Here is a 25,015-nt window from a genome sequence, read left to right as displayed (position 1 = left end):
TTTTTTGAGCCTCTCTCTCTTCAACCCACAGGGAGGTCAGAGGTCAGGGTGGAGCAGTGTACCTTGAGATGATGGGATTTCTCAAGGACACTGCAGCAGATTAATAACAATAATAAACAATAGGGACTAGATTCATTTATCTGTACTATTATGATGCTATTACAACAACATAAATAAAATACATGAACTATTTTCCAAAAACAATCAACCATCAGTGTAGAAATAATGGCAGAAATCAATCTGAAGAAAAAGAGCTACTTATTTTTTCAATTAAGATGACAGTAATATAACAACAACAACATAAATACTAGACCATTTGTATTAGACTTTGTAAAATGGCAAGGATTTCCAAATAAAACCTTATATTGTGGTTATTCTGAGCCAAATCAGTTGAAAAGAAGCTGAAAACACAGTTACTCAGCAGTGGGGACTCCCTTGCTCTGCCACCTGCTTGTCAATCATCCTGGCCTGCGCTACGTGACCCTACCTGCTGCTACTGTCCCATGCTGACCATAGTGACCATACCACACATACCAGAGCCACAGAGGGACATTCCTGGACCATTGACACAGATTGCTTTTTGTTTTGTTTTTTACTTTAAAGCTGTCACTGAAACCAGGTTTCCACTGAGGCTTAAAACAATTAAAGTCCTGAGGGAGATGTGGAGTTACAAGCTATATTTTTCCTCCACAGTTCACTGGAGGTTATCCCAGCATGCATTAGGTGGCAGGCAGGGAAACACCCAAAAGGGTGTCAGTATAACAGACATAAAATTGTCTGGTAGTGGTAAATTGGATTTTCCAGATCATCTGGCCTACATTTTCGTGGCCTGTGCGAGCACTAAGGAAACCTGGGAGAGCACTGGGACAACAAAATGTCGTACAAAGTACAAAGGCCAAAGTTTTTGTTTTGTTTCATAACTCACCATTCCATCAGAATAGGCCTTTATGTATCATTTTCTCTGATTTAACACAAAATAAAACAAGTGTGCTTGTGACAAATGATGAATCTTGAAATGAAAAAAAAGAATATTACTTTGGCCTTGTGGTAGGAAATCTAACAGGAGCTAACTGGCTAAAATGTGGTAGCTGTTGGTGAGTTTAGCTTAGCTTATTATTTGTCCCATTTCCCATAAAACTTGTGTTGTCGGGAATAATCTCCACAATGTTCTTCAGGGTCAGTGATACTATATGAACTGAAAGGCATGCACAATTCAGCTTCATGACTTAGATATCCTGTTCATGTCAAGCTCTTTGGGGACTTTTTGAACTGCCTTGTACCTCATGTTGAGTGCAACAGCCCAACTGGCATCGCAAAAAATGGAGCGAAGGCAATTAATTCAGGACCTCCTCTTCTTTGATAGCAATCTTCATAACCCATCTGCTGTGAGAACACCGATTATATTCTTTGAATTTCCACAACCAGTTTAATGACAAAAAAATATCAAGTTTAAAAGAGGTTACCGTTGTGATTTTGTATTTAGAATAATATCAAAGATTATCCTGAAGAGACCAAAAAAAAGAGAATACAATGAATCTCTCCAGAGTAAATATATAAATATATTGGATGATTGCCGACCAATAATAAATACAAATGACAGTTTGTTCTCCAAATGTAACTTTATACAATCCAAATAGAAATTTAGCGTTATGCTAAACTCCAAAATGTAAAGGTTTATTTGGCTATGGACTACAAGATTAAATGGATTACTAATGTAAATTAGACCAGCAATAGTATTGTTTATTGGTGTACAAACTGAAAGTGTGCCTGTGCGTGCATGCGTGTGTGTGTTTGTGTGTGTGATCATGTCAGTAGAGAGTGTAATCTGAGGGATAACATGGTGCTTATCCAGTTGATCCCCCTCACCTCCCGGGTTCTGACAGGTTGACATCCATCATTCTTCACATTAACTTTGCCTAATTGGCAGGTAATCCCCCTCTCCCCTACTGTCCCTCTACTGTCCCTCTATTGTCCTTGTACTCAGCCCCTACTGTCTAGGTCTTTATCCACCAATCTAACCAGGCACCCTGCAGCCAGTAAGCCCCTCAGCAGGACTTCTTGTCCAGGCCCGGAGTCCTGGTAGGCCCTGTCACTGTAACATGGGGAAGTGAAGTTGGGAGCTTCCTCTGTGATGGTTACCCTCATGCTGGGAAGCTCTCTACGAGGCTGACAGGAGAGCCAGCCCCAAATAATCTCAACCTGTCAGCATCTGCTGCCCACCCACCCCTCTCCACACATCGGCAATGAAGTAATGTGGGTAGCACAATTATGTTCAGGCAGATTGGTTTCCCAATATCTTATCATGAGATAAAGTTGGTGTTGTCCTCCTTCCTACATGCCTCGCCCTGATCAATGACCCAATCGAACTGGTATAATGTCAGTATGGACTAACTGTTGCACATGAAATAAGCAGCGTCCGTTAAACTGAATGCTTTGCAACATCAGCACAAAGGCTGTTCTTTTTCGGATGTTAAAACACACACAAGCTTTTCTTTCTCCCTGCCACATGACACACTTTAAAGCCCTCACACTCAAATCATAAAAAGTAAACATATCAAAGCTGGATCCCATTCCTTCATGCTACTGTTACATCACATACAAGCACACGCATTCCAGCTGTACTGTAGCTCTCGACAGTGATTGACAGGTGTTTGCAGAGTCACTCTGCAAAGTCAGACACGAGACATATGTGAGTCCCGCCCTCCTGTCATGTCCACCTTCCCATGAGTCCTTTGTGGCTGAGGTGGAGGTGGCAGGAGCAGTCAGGAGCTTGTCAGAGCAACAGGAAGAGGCTATACCACTCTCACTCTCTCGCTCTAGCTCTCTATCTCTCGCTCGCTCTCACACTCACGGACAGCTTCCCTCTCTCTTACAGGAACAACCCTCATACACTCTCGCTGTCGACCCCCCAGTGAGTTTGTCAGCTGTCATTAACTTCCCAGACTTCCAGTGAGCAGGGAAGCTTCCCCTCGCTCCCACCCACTCACAGGTGACTCTCACTGGGGGCTCCATGCTGGGAATGCCAGCCTCTCTGCTGGAAGTCTCCATCCTGTCAACACGTGCCTTTGTGTGTGTGTGTGTGTGTTTGCACCCCGCTTGTGCATGGTCTCATAGTTGCTTTGTGTTTGTAGCTGTTCATATGAACGTTGTCTTTGTGCATGCATGTGCTGTGTATGAATTGTTAATATTGTATGGAAAAATACAGAGAATATAAATGCTTTCGTGTTTGCATCTTTATCTATAAAAATGTTTACATGGTAGGTTTTTTATATGTGTTTGTGTGTGCGTGTGTGTGTGTGTGTGTGGTGGGGGGGAGCATGCGTGGAATGTGTGTGTGATATAAAGGCTCTCTCCTAATGCCACAATGGTGTCTTTGACAGGCGGGAGAAGGGAAGGCTTTGTTTGGTGACACCACACAGTGTTGTGAATGCCCGACATAGCTGCCATTCCTTTCTCTGTGCCCTCCGCCAGGCTACTGGCTTATCAGGGATTCCTCTCTCTGCCCACGCACACCCCTCACTATGAGTGTGTGTGTGTCTGCATGTGTAAGTGAGGGAAAGAGTTTGTGAAGCAGAGTTGCTAACACCAAGGAAAATGCAAATGAGCCCTGGAGGAGAATAGACCCTCTGTTTGGTTACATGTTTCGACCCAAATGGAGCATTTTGGCTGCCACGTTTTAAACAATTTCAAGTAGCTGATAGCTGATTTGATTTGATCAGTTTGATTTGATTTTGGCCCGTATAAAAACTGAGCATGTACACGATAAAATAAACTTAAATGTAAAAAAAAAACAAGATGGTCCTGATGATAATAAAAAATAATGACAATTTTGATTACAGTAATGATATAGGGCCCCGTTTCCTCAATCAGGACACTCGAGTACACATATTTGTGTTTTTTTTTATTTATTTTTTTTTATCTATTTGTCACGTCACTGCTACCATTTCCAGAATAAATACATTTTCCACTTTATATGATGGCTTAATGCATAAACACCCCCCCCCCCCTTATTTCACATTACACATGGACACACACAATTACACGCCGTGTCTCTGTGTTTTCAATGCCAGGGTGTTGGTATTTGTTTGATCTGTTTATATGAGCTTTGATGAGCCTTACAGAGGCTTGGCAGCGACAACCCATTAGCACTTTAAAGTAGGATTAGACCGATACATATCGGTTTGTACAATATGTCATTAAAAGGCATAATCAGTATTTTTTGACCACATACATTCCAGATACATACTGTTAACTTTTAGATGAATATTACAATTATGGAATCTCAGCTTAAATGATGGTTTTCCCATTAGTGGACTTCTTGCTGATATTGGCAACAGGGATATCTGCTAGGGTGTGAAATAACCTCTCTGATCTGACCCTCAGGGGTGTGTTATTTCACTTTTTGCCAGTCCATAAAAACACCGTGTTCAAACTCAAGGAGACCCCTAAAGTATAAGTGCACCCCGGGCAACTTTGTAGCTGTTTCATCAGAACCGGGGCCATCACACAACTAATGAATGTTAGCTTGTTGGCTTGGATGTCAGCTTATCTACATCTGGTGGTGAGATGGGTCAGATTGAAGGGGAGGCCATCAGACAAGCTTGGTACACCCGAAACATGTGTTGAGGCTTAGCTGGAAACAGCTGGAAGGGACTCTGGAAATACTTCACCACTTAACTTTGAACAACGTTCTGTATATATGGACAGAGGTTGGGGAGTCAGAAGGTGATGGCTGGTGGAGGGTTTCAAGCTGAAGAAATTAGCAAAGGGAGGGCAAAGGGGCTGCAGTCTGTGGTAATCTCAGAATAACAGGAATGAAAGCAGGAATTTGGAAAGGTGATGGCTGCAAAGGGAAACCCAATTGGTGTGTCATAAGCAAATGGCACGCCACCCAAGGCGGTTCTGGAGGGGAAACACTGGCCTTTATAGGGCAGTTGTCAGAAGTTGGAAGGAGCACTTGGAGGAACATGAAGCCAAATGTAATGCTTCATAAACCTGAGATAAAGTCCTTCCCCATCTTAGCAGTTGCTCCAACCGAAAATAGTACAGCGTTAAAGAATGCTGCGTTTCTCTCGTTGGTCACTTGCAAGTACAGATGCAATAGATTCCAGGAAGTCCAGAATGGGTCATAGACTAAAGAGATTGAAGGCGTATCAGACACCAAAAACACGATACACAACAGACTGAAGAGTCATTGCTGAAAAAGTTTTGGATGAAGAAGCAGTGCAGCAGGGGAATGGCGGGAACACACTGAGGACCTGTTGGATGGGGAAGGAATGACAGATGACTAACCAGCTGTTGACATGAGAACCATGGCTATTATCATTTGTTGTCTCTCTTAATAATGCTGAGGTAAACAGCAGACATTTGCCATTGACATCATAAAGGTATACATCAGGAATGAGCCTGAAACCTTTACATGGGAACCTCACTGTGTCAACGTAGAGGCTGTATTCTGACTCTCCGTTGACGGACAGTCATACATTTGGAGCAGTTATCACCGCTGATTTAAATTAGGATATCAATGCTAATAAAACAGTGAGTAGAAAGGAGAGATTTCTGGGAGATTAACAACATATACATACATTTATAAAAGAATATCATGAATTTCCCCCGTTTCTTATCTCGTTTTTTTAATCCCCAGGAGCAAGTCAAGGCTTGTGGTCACACATTGATGGATTTCAAATATCACAATTCACAAACCGTGATTTCAAAGGTCTGTCACAGACTTTTCCTCAAGCCATTTTTCCATCCGTTTTTTTTTTTTTCAAACGTACAAAAAGAAAGAAACAGCAATCTTTAATCTCAGTTGTTGCCAGTGTTTCTGCTGGGATGTGGGAGGTTTGAGTTATTCCTGTCACTTTCCTAACACTGTGCCTTTAGGGAACAATTAGGTTCCTTTTATGTTGTTGTAGCTTATTTCATCACACTCCTCCAATGGCCCTCCTTTTTGTAGACTGAAATACTCACACGCACACACACACACACACACACACACACACACACAAACAGATGATAATATGAACACACATGGTCCATTAACTCTACCAGTCTCCTAGGAGCCTCCTGCAGTTGAATGGCAGCCATTCCATCAGACTCATCAGCACTGCTGTGGGAATAATATCAAAAAAAGAATTAGCCTTTCAATTGGCCTCTTTCTCTCTCTCTCTTGCTCTCTCTCTCTCTCAACACACACTCGTCCAGGATCTCTGCTGAGTGTGTGACAACGTGTGTAGATTGTTGGCTTACATCTGTACAGTACTTGTGTTGCGTCTGTAGCCATGAGTGGTTTTGTGTTTGCACATTATTTGTTTTTTTTTAATCATACTTCCTCATCTATGTTCATGCGAGTGCAAGTATGGCGCATGTGCATGCTTGGCTGTGTAAAAGCGATTGGGGATGCAGTGAAAATAGAGAGCAATTTTTGTCAGGTGTGTTTGGAAGCATGCGTGAGTGTGTCGTGTATTCGCAGACTTGCTGCTCCCACGTCCCTGAGAAGGAGGCCGATCAGATTGGTCAGACAGTTTATTTCCAAACACAAGCGTCTGGCCTGCTGCCTCACACACATTCCAATACTTACAGGCAGACTTTCAGAAGCGGGAATTAAAAGGCATCTGAGTTGTTAAAACATGACATTCCCAAAAAAGGGCTGCTGGGCCTCGAGACTTCGCAGAAACATCCCACATGACTCAACGCTGCAGGAATGACAGCACCGCCAGGGTCGCTGAGGAAGGTCCTCTCATAGATACAGCCTCTCTATTAAACTCCTCTCCTCTCTCTGTTCATGTCCTTCTGCCTTCTCTATCGTCATGTTCTCTCGCATATTAGATCATCCTTAACTGAAATGGTTGCCTGTGTCTTTATCTTATGCAGTTGGGGTTTAAGAGCCTTGCTCAAGGGCACAAATCTGGGCAGGGCTAACTCATCATGGGCTAACCTTTAGGCCACTGCTGCCCCATGGAAGTAAACTGTGTATAAAGAGCAGGGTCGTCCTTCAATCAGAGGATCGGCGGTTCGATCCCTGGCTCCGCTAGTCCATGTCGATGTGTCCTTGGGCAAGACGCTTAACTCCAAATTGCTCCCGCAAGCTGTGATGAATAATTAGTTAGCCCCTACCATCAGTGTATGAATGGGTGCGAATGGGTGAATGATGAGATGTAGTGTTAAAGCATTTTGAGTGGTTGGAAGAGTAGAAAAGTGCTATACAAGTACAGTCCATCTACCATTTACCATTACATAGAAAGACTAACAGACGTTTAAAGTGAGCAAAGCTGGCATACAGTAGTTTATATCACATAGAATGCATCTGTCTGTCTGTCTGTCTGTCTGTCTGTCTGTCTGTCTGTCTATCTGCATGGGAGGACCTAATTCTGACCAGACTGTAGGGGGACATCTTTGTCAGATTCCCCTTCAATGTATTTTTGACGACCGTTTTTTGTCTCATGAAGAAGTAGATGCTCCTTAAAATTCTATGGAATAAACCAACTTAATATTTTGAGAGATGAAAATGGTAAAAGTTCAAATATATTTAATGTCAGCATATGAAGTATATTGATGTCCATATCTGCCTTCAAAAACTCTTGTGCACACTCACATACACACACACACACACACACACACACACACACACACACACACACACACACACACACACACACACACATATACTGGAAGGAATGTTGTGTGTACTGTGAGTGGGAGTTGAGGTCAAATATCAGTGTCAGGGACTGTGTTAATGTATTCAACTCCTATAGAGGCTGAGTCTATTTAACAGTAGAGCAATTCATCCTGAAAGCAAAGGAGGCCACTAGCATTGAAAAATGGGGGCTTTGACGCACGTTTCAAAGTGTTTAAGGGGCTGATCAACTTCCAGTCGTGCCCACCTGTTTCCTCGAGAGGTTGTGCATACATCACTTTGAGGTTGGGTTCATTAAAAGTACCATGATGAGAAAAGGTATGGTAATGACAGAAACATGAGGGAGAAAAGGAGAAAAAAATTGGGAATTTAGGCAATTGAAAATGGAGGCACAGAGAGCGAGAGAGAGAGAGAGAGAGAGAGAAACTAAGTCACCTGTCTTTTTAATAAACAACTAGAGAAATCTAGTACGCATTCACACAACAACATGTAACTTTTAGTGGCGTATTACCAGGAGAATAACACAAGAACACAATCATTCCCAAACACTTTCTAATGCTCTGCCACACTTAATCTACTGTTATTCTTACCTACTTAACTATAATCAGCAATTCATTTATCTTTCAGCAGCAGAATAATCAGACTAATCTAAAAGTCTGATTAAACTATGAATCCATTGAATAATTAAAACATTTTCATACGTTTCAATTACAAAAAAAAAAAGGTTGGTTTCAAGGGGCTCCCCGGGAACAGGATTTACTCTACTCCTCCTCCTGGTTTCCTGCCCCAAAGGCCTTGTACACGATGTAAGGGGTAAACATTAAAATATTCATGTGTCAATTAAATCTGTTGAAATTAATCTAATAAATATAATCGGACAAAGCTATTAGAGGCTCTTGAACACCAGAAGTTATTATGAGGATAAATCCTGCCGGGCTTTGGTGGTAATGCTGATTGCATGAGTTCTGACTCCGCAAATGTGCTGGACCGGATAAGTAGAACAGGTAACTCCGGAAAAGAAGTGTCAGGAATTTAAGTCGGTTTAGTTTCGTAAGAAGATTATAAACTTAATTAAAAACATCATAAACAATTGAGCTATGAGCAAGTATGTTGCTTTAGTTTGAGTGTATCATGTACTACAGTGGTACCATTTAGCCTCTTACATACACTTGTTGTATTTAGCAATGCATGTTTTGATTAGCATAGTTCATCTACAAGTGCTATTTTTAATCAACCTAATGATACCGTAATCCATGAGAAGCATGAGAAGGTAATGATGCCACCGTAAAATAGTTTGAGAAGCGACTACAAGTTCCAGTTCTCCCATTTTAAAGGATCAGTGCGCCCAAATCATGACTTTCATTGGCCATGCTGTCGACAGAGAGGTCCTTGTTTCTCAAATGTTTTCCAAATGTTTCGGTTTTTTCCAGCTCTTTGGATTTCATTTTTTCTTTGGGCATCACAGGCTAATTCATTTTCACCATCACTGTTTGTTTTGTGGCGGCCGCACAAGTTTCACAACTGGATCAAAACATTGGCATGTACAACCGAAACAATCTGCATGGCTAAGATACATGACAGGGTGAGAAAATATGTTTTTCTGATTTGGGGCGATTTGACCTTTTATGAGTTGGTGGAGCAGCTAGACACATTTTTACATTTGGATCATGAATTGTGTCTTTAAAAGCTTTCTTTTGCAATTACTGTAGCACTGATTGTTTCATTATAATAATTATAATCATAATCTAACTAAACGCTGCGATAATTTGCCTTGTTGTAACTCTGCCAAAGTGCCTCTGAGCAGAACACTTTAGTCCTGCTTCCAGCCTCTAGGTTTACTGCTCTTGACTGACCCTTGACATTTGGGAAAATGTTGTAGATATGAACATAACGAACTGTCTCAGAGATGATTACTACCATTTCTTTTATATTCACCCTTTGCATCAGTCCAACCTTATGTCTCAGGCTTCACATTTTCTTTCCTATGATGTTCCAAAAATATATTTTTAATATGGAAAAGCACATAAAAGTGCCTTGCATGCCCAGGGACACAGTGTCTTGTCCGGAATCTGAAGCAGTGTAATTGCTCCGGGGCCCCCCCTGAACCCCAGATCCGTCTTTACAGCTTGCATTAGCATACATAATACTGCTCTGTGGACTCAAAGAGTCCTCCCAATTGAAACGCAATCATTTTCACAGCAGAGCGCTGCCATCACTACTTTAATTGAGCGGGATAGTGCTTGCATGTGCATGTGCATGGCTTTGTATCATGAGACAGGGGATAATTGCTTTTGCAATATAACACAGCAATATGCTGTTAATTCAATGATAGGACTTGATTGCTTTTGTCTGGTTGTATCCCCTGGGCTGGCTCATGTGTTTACGATGTTTGTCAAAAAACAGAGGGTGCGGACGATAACTGCCGGGCACATCCCTTTAGACTGTCTGCACTGTATGTGTACCAGTTTCTACACTCACACACACACATACATACAGTACACATACACACACGTACAGTGCACAGACGCACAATAATTATTTCGAGCTGCATGCTAAAAACAGGGTCAATAAAATCTGCTACAATAAAGAGGAGGATTGCACTTGAAATGGAAGTCCCACTGTTCAGTGACAATCAACCCTAATTATATTGTCATTATCTGTGGATTGCTTTTGTCAAATTGCAAAGTGGTAAAACAGAGACACTGCTGCATGTTAGATTCAAAGAATGCCATGTCTGCTCTTTATAGCTCTACATGCCCTCTGACTCTTTCCCTGAGTGCTGTTTTAGTTGCAGTATGTGGCTGCAGAGCAACAAGATAGACATCACATACAGTAGTGTGCAGAGCTACAGATATTACACCCTTACATATACGCAAAAAACAGGGCTGTATCACGACACTATGATAATTTGATATTGACTACATGGCCTTTGACCTCAACCCTGACTGTAAATTTAACCTCTGACCCGATCATGATTCAAACCTACCAAAGCCACACACACAAAATGCATCGCAGATGATGTCACATCATTTCCCTTTTAGCACGAGTGGACAGCAAAGCCCTGAATAAGGGAACTTATATGACCGATTAACATAACAGAACAGTAATTTCCATATAAAGTGGACAAAGCAAATACCTCTCTAATGAAGATCGGTGTTGAGTGTTCTTGCCGGCTAATTTCTCTCAACGTCAGCGAGAGCCTGCAGGGACAAAGTGATTGAATTATGAGTGTGTGTATTAATGGCATGGCCACCAATTAGCCTAAAAAGAGAAACGGCATTAATCTTTAAGCCTAGTTCAAGTCTAGAGCAAACTTGGCACTGCTTGCCAAACATAATGGCTAAATGCTACGCTGTCGGCAAGAGAGAGGCTGAGGGAGCAGCAAGGTTAATCTGTGGATAACCCGAAGAAAGACTCACTTTGATATTCCTATTTTATCACTGAAGCTCCTCAGAATGTGTTTGTGTTGCTGTAAAATGAGCTGGCAGTGACGTGGTGGTACTGTATTTTAAAATGTATAAAAGTTATAATTGTTAGCGTTCCAATTTTATTACCGAAGATATGTTGAATTTTTTAAATATTTAAATGTTTGTTAACAGCAGTTGAAGGGTCCTGTAATATTATTATTGGCCTTTGTTTTTACAAATGTGTTTACAATTAGTTTGTTGTACTTTATGGTACATTTACAACATAATTACGCACTACAGTACACACCACAGTTTTGCTGTGATGTGTATAACAAAAATATTGAATAAATCAGGAAAAGTTGTAGAAAACAAAAACATGTGCATCAGTCTTGTTTGTGGAATATCAAATGAATACATGATATTTAATCAACACATACTGCATCTTGTGTGTGGATATCAGTGAACTGCTGTTCCGGTGGACTGACTCAAGAAAAACAGACTCAGAGAGAGCTCGATGCTGTTGTCTCCGGTGAGGCACTGACGCTCTCTGGCCTATTGGTGTAACTGCAATGTAGCTGGATGAGAAAGGAAGTCTTTCAGCTTCAGGAAAAAAAAGTAGCTTGCCTCAGGATATCAAAAACTGAAATGGGATGAAATTTGTTCATTTATAAAACTGACAAATGCATTGTTTACACCAAATATAAACCTCGATTGCCTTGTTTCATGTAAGAAATGCAGCAAATAGCTCCTTGAGGTGAAACAACTCACATTTTCAACAAATACAGTAGATGTACAACACAACTCAGAAAAACACAGCAGATATAAGTCGTAGATTTCAATAAAGAAATGTAGTAGCCTACCCATGTGCATTCTTAACTTTTGTTTTCTAGGACACAAATATCACAGAAAAAACTAAAATAAGATACATTTTGAGAAGAGTCTTAGTGAAAGTATAAGGGGGGAATTGAATGAATTCACTTGATTCAAAAGTAATCATTGGCATGACCATGAGAAAACACTCTGAACATGGACATTGACTTACTGTAGCTATATTCAGAATATTGTAGGAATAAGAACAAGCAAAAACTATTTTTATTATTTAGATAGCCTGCTGCCAACTCGGCTGGTATTAAAGCCTGTTTTCCTGCTAATGTTTCGTCAACAATCTAGTAATAAGTAAATCTGAACTGTAATCAAATATTCAGTTTCGTCCTCCCCCACTAGAGGGCGCTACCTGCGGGGAAGACAGAGTTTAAACATCACGTGATCATTCATACGCTAAATTTGAATTGTGTTTTGTTTCCACCATAAGCAACAAAGGTCAGATCAATTCTCGTGGTTAACTCGAGTGATATTGGAACTTTGGCGATTGGAAATTCAAAATAATGCATGTTAAATAGCAACGAAAGCTATCCATATTTATGAAAATGGTATTATTTTGAAAGTTTAAACCGGACGTTTGTTTTAATTTTTTGTTTAAATATTTTTTTTTTTGACACAAACGTTAGAGGCAAAGGAACAAGCCCGCAGTCACACTCTCGCGACAGTGTAACCGTATCAACAGCAGCTATGAACCTGCAGCTTAAAGAGTCCGACTTGGCTGAAACAGTTGAGAAGCTGAAGCAGAAATATTTGGAGAGGAGGAAACAGGTTCGAGTCACGCGCACACACACACACACACACACACTCGGCTTGTTTTGAAGCTTCGTGGTTACAGTGCTGTCCTATTGTAACAATGTAACTGTTGTGCATTATCCAGCATGTCTACTGTTCTGTCAGCGGTCCAATATGTTCGCTGTTACTTTACGCTAAAACGTGTCGTTATCCTGATTTTTTTTTAGTTGCCACCTCCAGAAGACATTGACGTCGCCTCAGCAACCAGTGATGGTAAGAGCAACTTCACTCAGAGAACCACGGGTTCTTGATTGGGTTCTAGCAGGTTTCTAACACTAAGCACACTTATTTATGTTTTTAACTGAGTCTTTATCTAATTACACTAATTAATGTAACCCCGAATCTAATCCTTGGCATGAAAAAATGACAGACCTTCACTGAATATTATGTCAAACGTTGCATTCTGTTCCTTATTTCAGAGGCCGTGCGGAGGCTAAGTTTGTCCAACGGATCCAACCGGCCGAGCAAAGAGCTGAAATGCTACAGCGAAGCTTTGCATGAGCTGTTCAAAGCAGTCGCCGACCATCCTGACCAGTGAGTCTGATGAGATTGCTCCTGCGAATACCGTTTCCACATTTGTGTTTTGAGTATTTGTGCCTTGATCCAAGCCAAACGTGCCCCCGTCTCTCTTCTCAGGTTCGGCAGGGGTCGTGGTCTGCACGACCTGAGTGGGGACTCTGCAGCTGCCCCACTTCAGGATTCTCAGGTGCATTTAACAGAAACAGGTGCGTGTGTCAGAGCGGTTTGTGCTCTCCGAGTAGAAGAACTGATTACCTTTTATAGCAAACCCAAAGTAGCAGATGCTGACAAGATAAGGAATCATAAAAATAGGCCTCGGTGATAAGTCCTTGCATGTCATCTGAGTCCTTTCAATTAGTTTACCTACGTACCTGTTATTGCTGACATTTCTGACTTTTCCTTACAACCTGCTGCTGTAGATGGATAATGAGCTTGCCCTGGGCTTTACCTCTGTTATACCTCCATTTGTCCAGATGTGAGCTTGCCCTCCTGCGTGTATGGTAGCCCTGGGTCCCAGGAAACTGAGACTGACGGGGAATTGCAGAGAGCTCGGCAACTTCCTGTCTCACGCCGTTCCTCTTCCCTAGTACTAGCAACGGTGTACCAGGAGATGATGAGCATCGCTGAACAACTAAAGGTGAAAGAGCACAACAATCGTAGAGATGGTTTATCAGCAAATTGGGGGAAATGCAACTCAGAGACAGTGACTGGGTGAAAGTTTCCTTGTGTGTTATTCGAGGATACCTACAGATGTGTGTGTGTGTGTGTGTGTGTTTGTATGCAGGCAGAGCGAGACAGCCAACAGCAGTGGGAGATGGAGCTGCAGGATCGAGAGAGGAGGCTGAAGCAACAGGAAGAGGCTGTTGGGAGGCTTGCCGGCCTGGAGGAGATGCTACTCATTCGTATACCAGCCGAACAGGAGGTGAGACGCACAAAGGTTCCATCTGGTCACGTTCAACACGAGGAATGTGTTGAATGATTATTGAGGACTTCCCATCACATGAGGGGGAGGGGGAGGGGGAGGGGGGGGGGGTCCAGTGGAGTGACTATTAAAGAATTTAAATAGCAAAAACTCAAGTCAGCGTAATGTACCTCTGAAGTGTTCAGGCGTCGTAGTGGCTGCACTGTTTGGTGTGTGTGTGTGTGTGTGTGTGTGTCACCAGAAACAGCAGCATGAGGTGAGCCAGCTGCAGGATGTTCTTCGCGAGAGGACCAAGGAGAACAGGAGGCTCAGGTCCAGCTTCGACACCATCAAGGAGCTGAATGAGAGCATGAAGAAACAGGTTAGAAGTGACCACATCCACACCACGAGAGTCTGTCTGTTGGTGTCTTCAAGGTTTGACAAAGTCCGACAACATTCTATAGTTCTATTAACTCCAGGGCTGAGATGTTGCAGTGTCTTAAATCAACAAACAACTCCAGAAGACTTTTATTTTGACCAACAAGGCTGCAGATCGATATAGTTGAAAGTCTTAATTTGATCAATGTGTTTTAAATGTGCAGGTTGTATCATGTGTGTGTAATGTGTTTTGCTTCGGGAGTAATATCCAAAGTGAAGTCTACGGCAACCACACCTGATATCTGCTCAGTTTGCCAAGAACCAGCAAATGTTTGACTGGATTTTTTTCTTTCTTCAAACATGAAGTGATTAAATACTCACTTCATTATGAGCGGAGGAGTAGAAGACTCACACCGAACAGTTAGTACCTTGGACCACAGGAGGGCGCTATGACATAATAATAATCCGTAAAGTGAAATCCCTGAGTTTGCATTTGTTTTTTGGGGGTATAAGTGTGTCTCTGGAACTAAAAGTGTTTTTGTTGCTTTTGAATTAAGCTTTTATTTCTTTAAAAATGCTTCAAAAAGTGTGCCGAAGTGATTTGTCTGCACCGAATGAAACATATGTACCGGTATGTTTGTCTACGCAGTAGGTCTCGCATTGCAGATTGAACGTTTCGTGTTTTCACGCCAACAGTTGAATGAGATCAATGAACAGAATAAAAAGCTGGAGAGCCAATCCAAGAGGGTGCAGGCTCGACTGGAGAACTTACAGGTGAGCACATATTCCCACTCTGCTGTGATGGTCTGAAACCCTAAAAATAACTTTGCACGCATTTCTTTCCTGTAGCATGGGAGTTTATGACGTAAATATTTGTAATTGACTATTAATTGTTTTTTCTCCAGAGGAAATACGAGCACAGCCTAGCACAGAGAGGCTGTCCAGAAGTTAAGAGCACAGAGTGTGTTAAACCATCCAGAAAGGAGAAACCTGCTGCGTGTGGAAAACACAGCTACAGGGTAGTTCACCAGCTCTCGTGGGTGTTCTTTGTTACAGTCTGATGTACCGTCAATCGGTAGGGTTTCCACACACTTAACACATATCCAAGCTGAGAGGAGTACAACAGTCCTTTTTCCACAAACCGCACTCATCCTGCCAGCTGACACGATGAATTATTAAACAGTCGTTGTTGTTGATGAAGAGGAATATCGGTGGATATACAGTTGGGATCTCAGCTCAGTAGCATTTTAAAGATGATGTTTTCCTTTCCCCGGTAAGAGAACATTGAGTGAGCCAAACTTTCATTCCATCACTTTTTCCACAGTTTAATTAACAGCTTCAGGCTCCCCGTTAAACTCCCGGTCTTGATGTAATGTTCACACTTTTTCCGGATACGCCTGCATGTCCCATGGCTGAACTTCAAATAGATATAGTTATAACTGTTGGTCAGCGTTCTTCATATCTCGAGGCGCTCATTGTGACTCCGTGCAAAACATATTGTAGAATCCAGAGGATAAAGGTCTAATTAAAACAACAGCTTTTTACCTAAAACAACGTACGTTGCAGATGACTGCTTTTTAGAAATGGAATTTAACCCTTTTGTATTTTCGCCCTCTTTCCTTCAGCGCAGCTCCAGTCCCACCCGACTGAAGCTCCTGGCCCTTCTGCTGGACTGGGTGCTCGATGGACAGACGTTCTCATCGGTCGCACCAACCGAAGGGAAAGATGTCGACCGGCGTCTGCCTCCGGAGTTCGTTCTGAACGAGCGATGCCTCAAGGTGACATGTTTCGCTGTAGCAGCGAGCAGTTCAATGCACATATCGCCATCCTCTCGCCAGATCGAGACGCATGAATTGCCTTTGGTTCCTTAGGTGCTGCCGTTATTAGCGGATCAGCTTCGTCACGCTCCTCTGGCAGAACCTGACCTCGTCCTCAACCTTCTTCGCCTCGTCCACTGGGCTTTAAGACACATGGACAGCAGCACACAGGTAAAGGACCTGGGAGTGATTTTGGATATCCACCGTCCTCTGTAATAGATCATCTGGGTGGTGAAAAAGCAACACCACAGGGGAGTGAGGTTACGTTTTCTAACAGAACGCTTGTTAAATCCTTATTTATTGGCGTTTGGTCTCGCAACAGATGAGCGTTATTCTACAGAAAGCTGCTCGGTCACTTTCACAACACCAAAGCAAGTGAAACCAAACACGGCACGCGGTTTTCCCTCAAGACGTAGCTACACATCCACTTCGAGCAGGGGATATCCACTCTATCGCTACATCTCCCTGCACGGCGGCCTTTAATGTGTGGCGGTCCTGTCGAGTTCCATCTTGTGTTCATTGGAGAAGCGCGGTTATCCGAAGTCCCCCTGCCTGGTCTCTGTGTGTGGCGCAGAGTCTAGACAGGCCGTCCCTGTCTCTGTATCTTTAAGGGTCACGAGCTCCTCCAGAGCCACCCGTGACAAATACCGCTCTGCCGTTACGATTAAGATCATTGTCTGCGTATCGGTCGTATTTTATGGCACAAAAGTACCTGAGCGCGAGCACAGTAACCCAGTGAATTCTGAACAATGTGTGTTTTCCGGTATGTGCGTGTAGCATGTGGCGCTCTCTGCCACGCTGCGGCGGATAGGAGAGGAAGTATCAAAGCCCCCGGTCCAGTCAACGGGGCCTCAGTCTGAAGATGCAGACCTGCCCCGGCCCCACGGGGGGGCTGCTGGTGGCCCCTGCAGGAGCTGGCCCCTTTCTCGCAGCCCTTGTCCTCACACACGCATCCTGTCCACCCTCATCATCCTCCGCACCGTCACACAAGGTAACAACACTGAAAACACATGTGCATACTGTATCTTTAAAATACAAACACAAAGCAGGATGTTAAGATTAGAACAATAAATCAGATAATCAGGTCTATAAAGTGTAAAAAAAAATGACCCGTGGCAATTTTCGTAGAGCCCAAGTTGGCACCCTAAATTCCTTGTTTTGTCCAAAAAAAAATCCAATTTTACAAAAATATAAAACTGAGAAAAGCAATAAATCTTTAAATAAATAAAAACAGTTATAAATTATTTAAGGGTTTCTGTGATCGGTTTGTGTTGTAGATACTCTTTTATATGCAGTTGAATGTGTATAAATCTAAAAGTCAAAAAAAAGGAAAAGAGACATTTTTGGAAATGTTCTTGTTTTGTGACGAAGCCATTTTGGCTCCACAAAGGAAAACAAATATCATGGAAGAGAGTGATTCTGGATAATGACATAACATTTGAAATGGAGTGAATAAAGTACTTTGTATGTTCAGTGTTTTATTCCGATTGCACTTAACGCATGTTTAGTAATTGTGATGTCATTCATCAAAAAACTGACTGAAAGGGAAGGATCAGTCGGATCAGCTGATCAGGGCAAACACCGGTTGTTTTTGGCCTGACTAACACTGAGGCACAAGAGATGACAACATCACTCAGTGAGTCACTGAAGTCTCAACAACTATTGGATGGATAGCCATGACAGTTTGAACATACGCACATGGTCACCAGAGTCATTGTGAGGTCATTCCTCACTCACATGTCTAAGTGCCAACAAGAGGTTGATATTTGTTGAACCTTCTTGACTCCTATTGGAAGGATTGCCATGAACTTTTGTAAATATACTCAAGGTCCCCAGAGGATGTATCCGAATGACTTCGGTCCTACTTGAGTTTTTGTCTACTGCCACCAGATATTTTTGGTTCCAAGTGAAATATCTCCACAAACATCTGAAGGATTCCTATGAAACCGGGGCAGACATTCACGCTCCCCAGAGGATGACTCAAAATGTATTAATTTCTTTGGACCGCCTATGTCTATCTTAAAATGTAGTTTTCTTTACAAAGAGCATTAGTCCCACACAGCCTCTAGCGTGGCTTTAGGCTCCTAGTCGAAAGGGGGCAAGGAGTTTTTAAGCTGTATCCACATTTTGCTCCCTGGCCTTCCCCACTAAGATTCCCAGTGCTCTCTGTGGGTGTACCGTACATATTCCGACATATTTTCATGAAGCTCTCCTCTGAACTGACCTTCCATCTGCTCGTAGTGCTCGAGGGCTCCCTCGGAATGTTTCCATAGAGAATATTTGCTGTCAATCTGCTGACCGGGTTCTCCTTCTCCGGATTGATGTGAAAGCAGATTGGGTATAATGGAGAGACATTTGCTGGGATCTTACACATAATAGGAACCATTCTGAGACACGGCTAACCAAACTCAGTCCAGAGTGAAAAAAAGAACGCTTTTATCCCATGTCAGGTTGCATCAATCCAGCAGTGTTTGTCTAAGAACTTCAGAAATTCTCGAAACTCTTTTGAGGTGATCCCACGGAAATGATTTCAAGCTGAATTTAGAATCTCTTTATGTATAAATGTCTCTCTGTCCTGTCTGCAGCGGATGTGCTGGCCCAGGCTCTGGACAGTCTCCGTACCGACCTGATGTCTGAGGAGAGCCGAGGCCTCTTCGTCCGCTATGGAGGAGTGTGTGCGCTGCTGTCGATGCTTCAGGCCGGCCGTGGAGGTCTGCACGCGCCTGTAGACATCCTCGTGCAGCTGGCTGAACAGTCCCGTAAGCAGGAAATTGTCAGATGACCATTAGCGTAGAACCCATCACCCTTAATTATGAACCAAAAATATTGTAACTAACACTTTACTGCACTGAGGGAGTCCAAAGAAAGTCAAGGTATGAACCCTTTTTTTTAGGAGTTAGGAACTTCAGCACTTCTTTTTTTATAAATGATATACTTCCCTTTATCTGGGGTCAACGTGGCCTCGAAAGCTGCTGTGATCGCTCCTCTAGCCCAGATTTATGGACCGTCTCTACGACCACATGATTGATACCAGCTCCTCCTGCAGGATCACTCCACATCATCGTGACATAAAAAAAAACCACATGTGAAAAGTGACGGTTTGCCTGAGCGCACATCAATCATAAGCACTGGTCATGCAAGAGATTTAAGAACCCGTCACGAAACCTTGATCCTCCAGCACCTCCTGGCTCTTTTATGGATGGACAAAGAGGTGGAGAGCACAGCTGTGTTTCCATGGAGGGCTGTGAGCCGTATGGTTTAAGATCTGCTGTGTGCTACAGTGGTACACAGCAGAGCCATGTGCTGGAGGTGACTGGGGCCAGAAGTGTGTGTGTGTGTGTGTGTGTGTACACATACAGTTGTGTGTTTCAAGGGGACTGTAAGTCTAGCAAGTCTTGCTAATTATTGTGTTTTACAAGCAGTAATGAGGAGACGGGAAAAGTTTTCCAATAAGGTTTTTCCAATAAAACCAAACTAAACAAAAAGGTCAGATTGTACTCGCTCACACACACACACAAGCTCAGTTACACAATACATCTCGCATGTTAATGGACCACAAAATGCAGTTGGCCACCTCAGCACACGCATACACAGTCAGCAACAGTGTTTTACTGGCTTCTACTGAAACATTTACCACCAAACTGCTTCATGCAGTGTGTTATGAACCCACTGTGTGTGTACATGTGTTCTTTTCATGCTCGCTACAGTAGAGTAGTGTTTGTATGTTTTCACAGAAAGCCTCCCTGACCTGGTTAAACTACTTCAGACAAGGACTTTTCCCTCTTTGTTTCTTCATATGTGAAGTGTCCCGCAGCGCTTATATCATCCACCATCAAACCCATGAGGAGTGTGTGTGTGTGTGTGTGTGTGTCTGTCTCCATCTGTAGCCGTGTAGCCACATATGTGTAGAATCTATCGCACATTAGAAAAGGTGAAGATCCACCAGAAGACTGGGCAGTGTGGGCAGAAGTGCTGCAAACATTCTTCAGACCCCGGGTCTGTCCATCAGGGCTGGGAGATTTTGAAAAATAAACCAGCAAGTGGTCCAAAAAGTTAAGAATTAGTTTGTTTAATTGGTTCAATATCCCAGAGGAACATTGTGGTCACACAGTTTGACATTCGCAGTAAAAACAATCTCGGGGTTCTTAGAGTTTGGACTGTAGGTCGGATAAAAACCATCACTATGGTCGATGTCCTCTTGTGAGGGGCCTGTTGCACCGTTTATTTTATTTTAATGTCTAAATGATAATTCTTCAAAAAGAATTGGCAGATTAATTAAGTAAAACAGTCTTTAGTTGCAGCCCTACACCTGATTATGTTCAGCTACAGGTACGTAGTTTTTGACGTCACACTAAATACTTTAGTTTAGGAAATCTAGAGTTTGATGCCAAATGAGCAAGAAAGCAGCTCGTTATAAGGTCGTGTCAGTGATCCTATTCTTCCCCGTCCAATCCTCTGCTGTGATTGGATGCCAGCTCACATTGTATTCCCGCCCCCTTTTGTGTGGCCAAAGACTGGAGTTTCTTTTAAAAGGAGCGGAAACAAATGTCCGTTTACAGAAATCAAATCATTTTAGGAAATCATGAGGTCCACATTTGTGGTTATTAAAAAAAGTGCAGCTCCCATCTGTGCAGACTGATGCCTTTGTCCTTTCTGTTTCATGTGTGTGTGTGTGTGTGTGGGGGGGGGGTTATTACGGGAATCGTTTCCATAACATGCTTCTATCTGTGCTCTGCTCGTGTTGGTGTGCTTGTAGGCTACTTGAATCCCTTCCTGGAGGCGTGTAGCTGTAAGGAGTTTTTCCAAACGGCCTCCCAGCTTCTGAAAAACCCTCGTCTGGAGTTCCCAACGCTGGAGAAGCTCTCCATCCTTCTGCAGAAGCTCTCCAACATCAGGTAGACGCACTCATCTCGACACTGATAACATCACACGCTGAACAGGGATCAACTTGTCTCTGATCATGGCGAGTAAATAACTGCGAGAAATGCAACAATACGCACTCTTATTTCTTTTACGTGTCCCCACAGACTGATAAAGAGTGAGGTATCTCGACAGCTATATGATGCAGCGACACAAACGTTTGTACAGACATTCATGCTTCCCAGACGATGAATCGGTAGAACTTTGGCGATTGCTGACTTTTCTTCTAGCGCCTCCACATCTGGACAAAGTTTAGTAGTGTGCATTCCCTGGACTCAACAGGTCAAGCGTGTGTTCGCTAACCTAGTCAACCGGTCAAGTGCTTTTCAAAACATTCAAATTGAATTCAAAGTACGGCAGCGTGACTGACTCCTGGGACGAGGTTTCATTGACTGTCTTTGGACTGACGGCTTGTGTTTTTCTTTAATTTCTCTCCAGGAAGAACCGTGGTCTGTTTGAACGGTCCTCCCTCCAGCTCCAAATACAAGAAGTTCATCACAACGCCAACCAGACGCACACGTTCCTCTGCATCAACCTTAGGTCCATCCTCCACAACCTCAAATAACACACGCGCACACACACACACACACACACACACACACACGCATGTGTTTAAAAGGCCTCTTTACCAATTCCAACAGTTAGGCTAAAGGTGACTTACCTTGTGTTTCAGTACGTCAGCACGTTGTTTGGTCTTTCATACTGTATGTGCTCAAACTGTTTTAAACATATTTCCAACGTTGCATTACTTCAAGTTGTCAACTCGCTCTACCTCAAATAACACATTCAGGCCGTTTCTTTATTGATATTATAAAATGTTGTTGAAGTTATTTTGTCTGTCACAAGTACTTTCTTTACTGTTGTGTATTTTGTTGCACTTTGTGACCCGTCTTTCTGTGATGGAAACGACTGCCTTGCTTGCCAGTGTCCTTAAAGGTATTTTTTTTTCAATCCCCCGTTTTTCTTTTTTCTTGCGGTTTGGAATCCTCTGGATCGTCCTATGTTCAACCGTGATAAAGGTTTTAGCCCATTAATGGAATGGAATGGAATTACCCCAAAGTACTTTGGTTTCTAACCACTTCTGTTTATTATGAGGCTGAAACAACACTCTGTAACACAAAATGTCTGGAAAACTATTTCTTTTTTATTGCCCTTTTAAAAATGATTGCACTGTTGTCAATAAGTACAATTTAAATCCCCACTGATGGTAGAACTGAACAGTCAGGGCATAGTTATAGAGACCGGGGGGGGGGGGGGGTGGTATGATTCACCGCCATCCTATAATTGAGTCTTCAGCCTACCTTTTTAAATGATCTTCTTGCTTATATTTTCACTACCTCACCAACTGTCAACAGCCGTAAGCAGAGGAGATTATATTATAGATAACACATTTTGTTTTGCTTTCCATACTGTGGCTGTTGTGGATTGTGTTGCATCTGGATGATATCAAACGGAAACATCGTGATCAACAGCAGAAGACCTTCTGCACTCGGCGGCCACGTAAACGGTCATTCCTTCACCCAGGCTATCTGTCTCACCATGAACCCTCACAAATCCCCCAAAATCTCTGTTTGTTTTATGTCACTTCAAGACGGCTGTAGTGTGGTTAATTAAAAAGGATCTGTCAAGATCATAATGTTACCATCAAGGATCAGAGTTTAAGAAATGTAATAATCTCAGATAACCAATTCAGCAATCTTGTTATGAGCACTTGAGAGAGACAGAATTCGTGTTCATTGCGGTTTGAATGAACTCTTAATTGTGTCCTGACTTTCCACCATTCATCTTCATTTGTTCCTATTTGGTGACTGCGCCCTCACTATTTACGTCCAACTTTTGTGCAATATAAAATTGACTTTTTATTAGTTGCTTAACCCTAACATACCTTCTCCATAGTTTATCTGCCACACCATCTGTCCCTCACCTTGACCATACCGTCGTTTTCATGCACAGATGTTGCAGAAAGTGGGAATTAAAAAAATGTTGGCATTGGATGGGGAAAAAAACATGAAATTGAACAGAATTCGTGGTTTTGCATAATCCATGAATGTTCTTTTCTGCCCTAAAAGTTTGAATAAACATATTGCGGAATTAACTTCTTTTTTTTTAAATCTTGAGGCTTCAGGAGGGCAACAACATGACACAATTTGACAAACATATGATTTGTTGATGGACAGTGGAGATGGAAATGACAGTTTCTATGTATTTTTATTTATTTTACTTTTCACTTTGGGAATTTTACTGTAATTGACATGAACTCATGCTGAAGGAATCTACAAACTTCTTCCAGCTGCTTCTTCAAGCTTACGGTTTGCTCCTCACGTCGGTTTTGGGTGGAGCATCACTTTAATGGGGAATAATAGCGTTCATGCTTTCCTCCAGGAACTGTCGACGGCTGATTTATTTACTTTCATGACTTCAGTTGAGTCTGGTCTGCGCTGCAGTCGGCGTAGAGGTATCTGCTCCGTGTTCCCTAACACGCTTAACTCTGCACAGCATCACCCACACAGCTTTAAACGCTGATCTTGATTTATGTTTGGGGTTTTCTCACTGGACCAAAAATTCCGAAAATTACCCCTAAAGAGTGGCCCTGGTCTGGTCTGGCTGGTAAACCTCATTAAAATGTTTGGTCGGTGGGAGGAAGCTGGCAGGGGGAAACATTAGCGGTTCCACTTCAGCACGACCATAAAGTCAAGTCAATCAGTGATTTGACGTGGCAGACCACCAAAAGTATATTATTTCCACCAGCCGCAATATGTATAAATGTGCTGCTTCAGTAATGCAATGAGCACATGGCGGCTCTGGTAATATACCTGACTGTAAATTAGCTGTATGGAGGAGTTGTGAGTGGAAGCAGCTGTCTGTTATTTATGGTGGACAGGCTGGGATCACACTTGCTTGTTTTAACTCCTTTTCATGCTTTACTATCATTAAAATGGAATAAGAGTCTCGCATCTGAAAATGTGCTTTAGTATTACTGTTACTTCAAGGAATTTTGCTCTTTCTTGCAGAGTTAGATTGATCTAATAGATTGAGAGTTAGATAGATCACTCATGCCTGTGCCTTAGTGGCACTAGATCCAGCAAGCGCTGAGCTTAGCACATCTAACGCCTATAATTAGTACCATGTCAGCATTAATTAATTGTTTCATGGGTGGCTCATTAGTGTAACGATTTGATTTTAGTCCGTTAATCCATCTGTCCAGCAAAGGCTTTGCTGATTTCCTCCTCATTCCAGTCTTTATGCTACGCTAAGCTTTATGCTAATCGATTGCCGTCTCCAGCTTTGTACTTGATGCACAGCGGTATACAATCTCCCCATCTAACCTTCGGCAAGAAAGCATATATGCACATTCCCGGAAATGTCAAACTCTTCCTGTCGGGGTTCAAACACACGTTCTCCTCAAAATGACAAATACTCACCAAAGACTTGAGGGAGAACAGAATGAGGCAGGCTCAGCTTGGCGGTTCAACGTTGATAGAAACTCAAGCAGGATCTTTCACTTTGTTGCTGACCATCAGCATATGCCACAGTAGTCCGAAACACTTTTATTTTCAAATATATGCACTGCCTCCGTGCCAGTTTCCCCTTGTTATTAGATACTCTTGATATTTCCTTCAAAAAAAAAAAACAGGAGCAAAGTTGTACAGCAGCTATTGCTGTTGAAAGCAATTTAATTACTAAGAGTGCAAACACAGTTCAACCAGCGCTCCAGACAGACGCACGTTCCAATCCAAACACCTGGCTGAGGTCTGGACAGTAC

General features: G+C 42.6%; 2 protein-coding genes across 2 annotated transcripts; both read left to right on the top strand.

The window, feature by feature from the left end:
* Positions 1-9,100: 9,100 nt before the first annotated feature.
* On the top strand, positions 9,101-13,715 carry LOC306783119 (uncharacterized protein; the record flags this gene model as incomplete). The annotated part of the gene is made up of 5 exons (XM_079276646.1): positions 9,101-9,218; positions 12,885-12,930; positions 13,137-13,251; positions 13,354-13,459; positions 13,710-13,715. The coding sequence occupies exons 1-5, from the start codon at positions 9,198-9,200 to the stop codon at positions 13,713-13,715; spliced, it is 294 nt and encodes a 97-aa protein (XP_079132772.1). The 5' UTR covers positions 9,101-9,197.
* A 67-nt stretch (positions 13,716-13,782) lies between these two features.
* On the top strand, positions 13,783-22,091 carry ccdc138 (coiled-coil domain containing 138). The gene is made up of 11 exons (XM_079276645.1): positions 13,783-13,873; positions 14,021-14,158; positions 14,400-14,519; positions 15,212-15,289; positions 15,421-15,534; positions 16,141-16,293; positions 16,387-16,503; positions 17,110-17,323; positions 18,918-19,091; positions 21,089-21,227; positions 21,691-22,091. Exons 1-11 carry the CDS (start codon positions 13,847-13,849, stop codon positions 21,815-21,817), a joined length of 1,401 nt encoding a protein of 466 aa, XP_079132771.1. The 5' UTR covers positions 13,783-13,846; the 3' UTR covers positions 21,818-22,091.
* The last annotated feature ends 2,924 nt before the right edge of the window (positions 22,092-25,015 follow it).

Source organism: Melanostigma gelatinosum (genome assembly GCF_949748355.1).
Source record: "Melanostigma gelatinosum genome assembly, chromosome: 10".
Taxonomy (NCBI): Eukaryota; Metazoa; Chordata; class Actinopteri; order Perciformes; family Zoarcidae; genus Melanostigma; species Melanostigma gelatinosum.
Note: the sequence above shows the minus strand (reverse complement) of the source record. Positions and strands in the feature narration are given on the sequence as shown.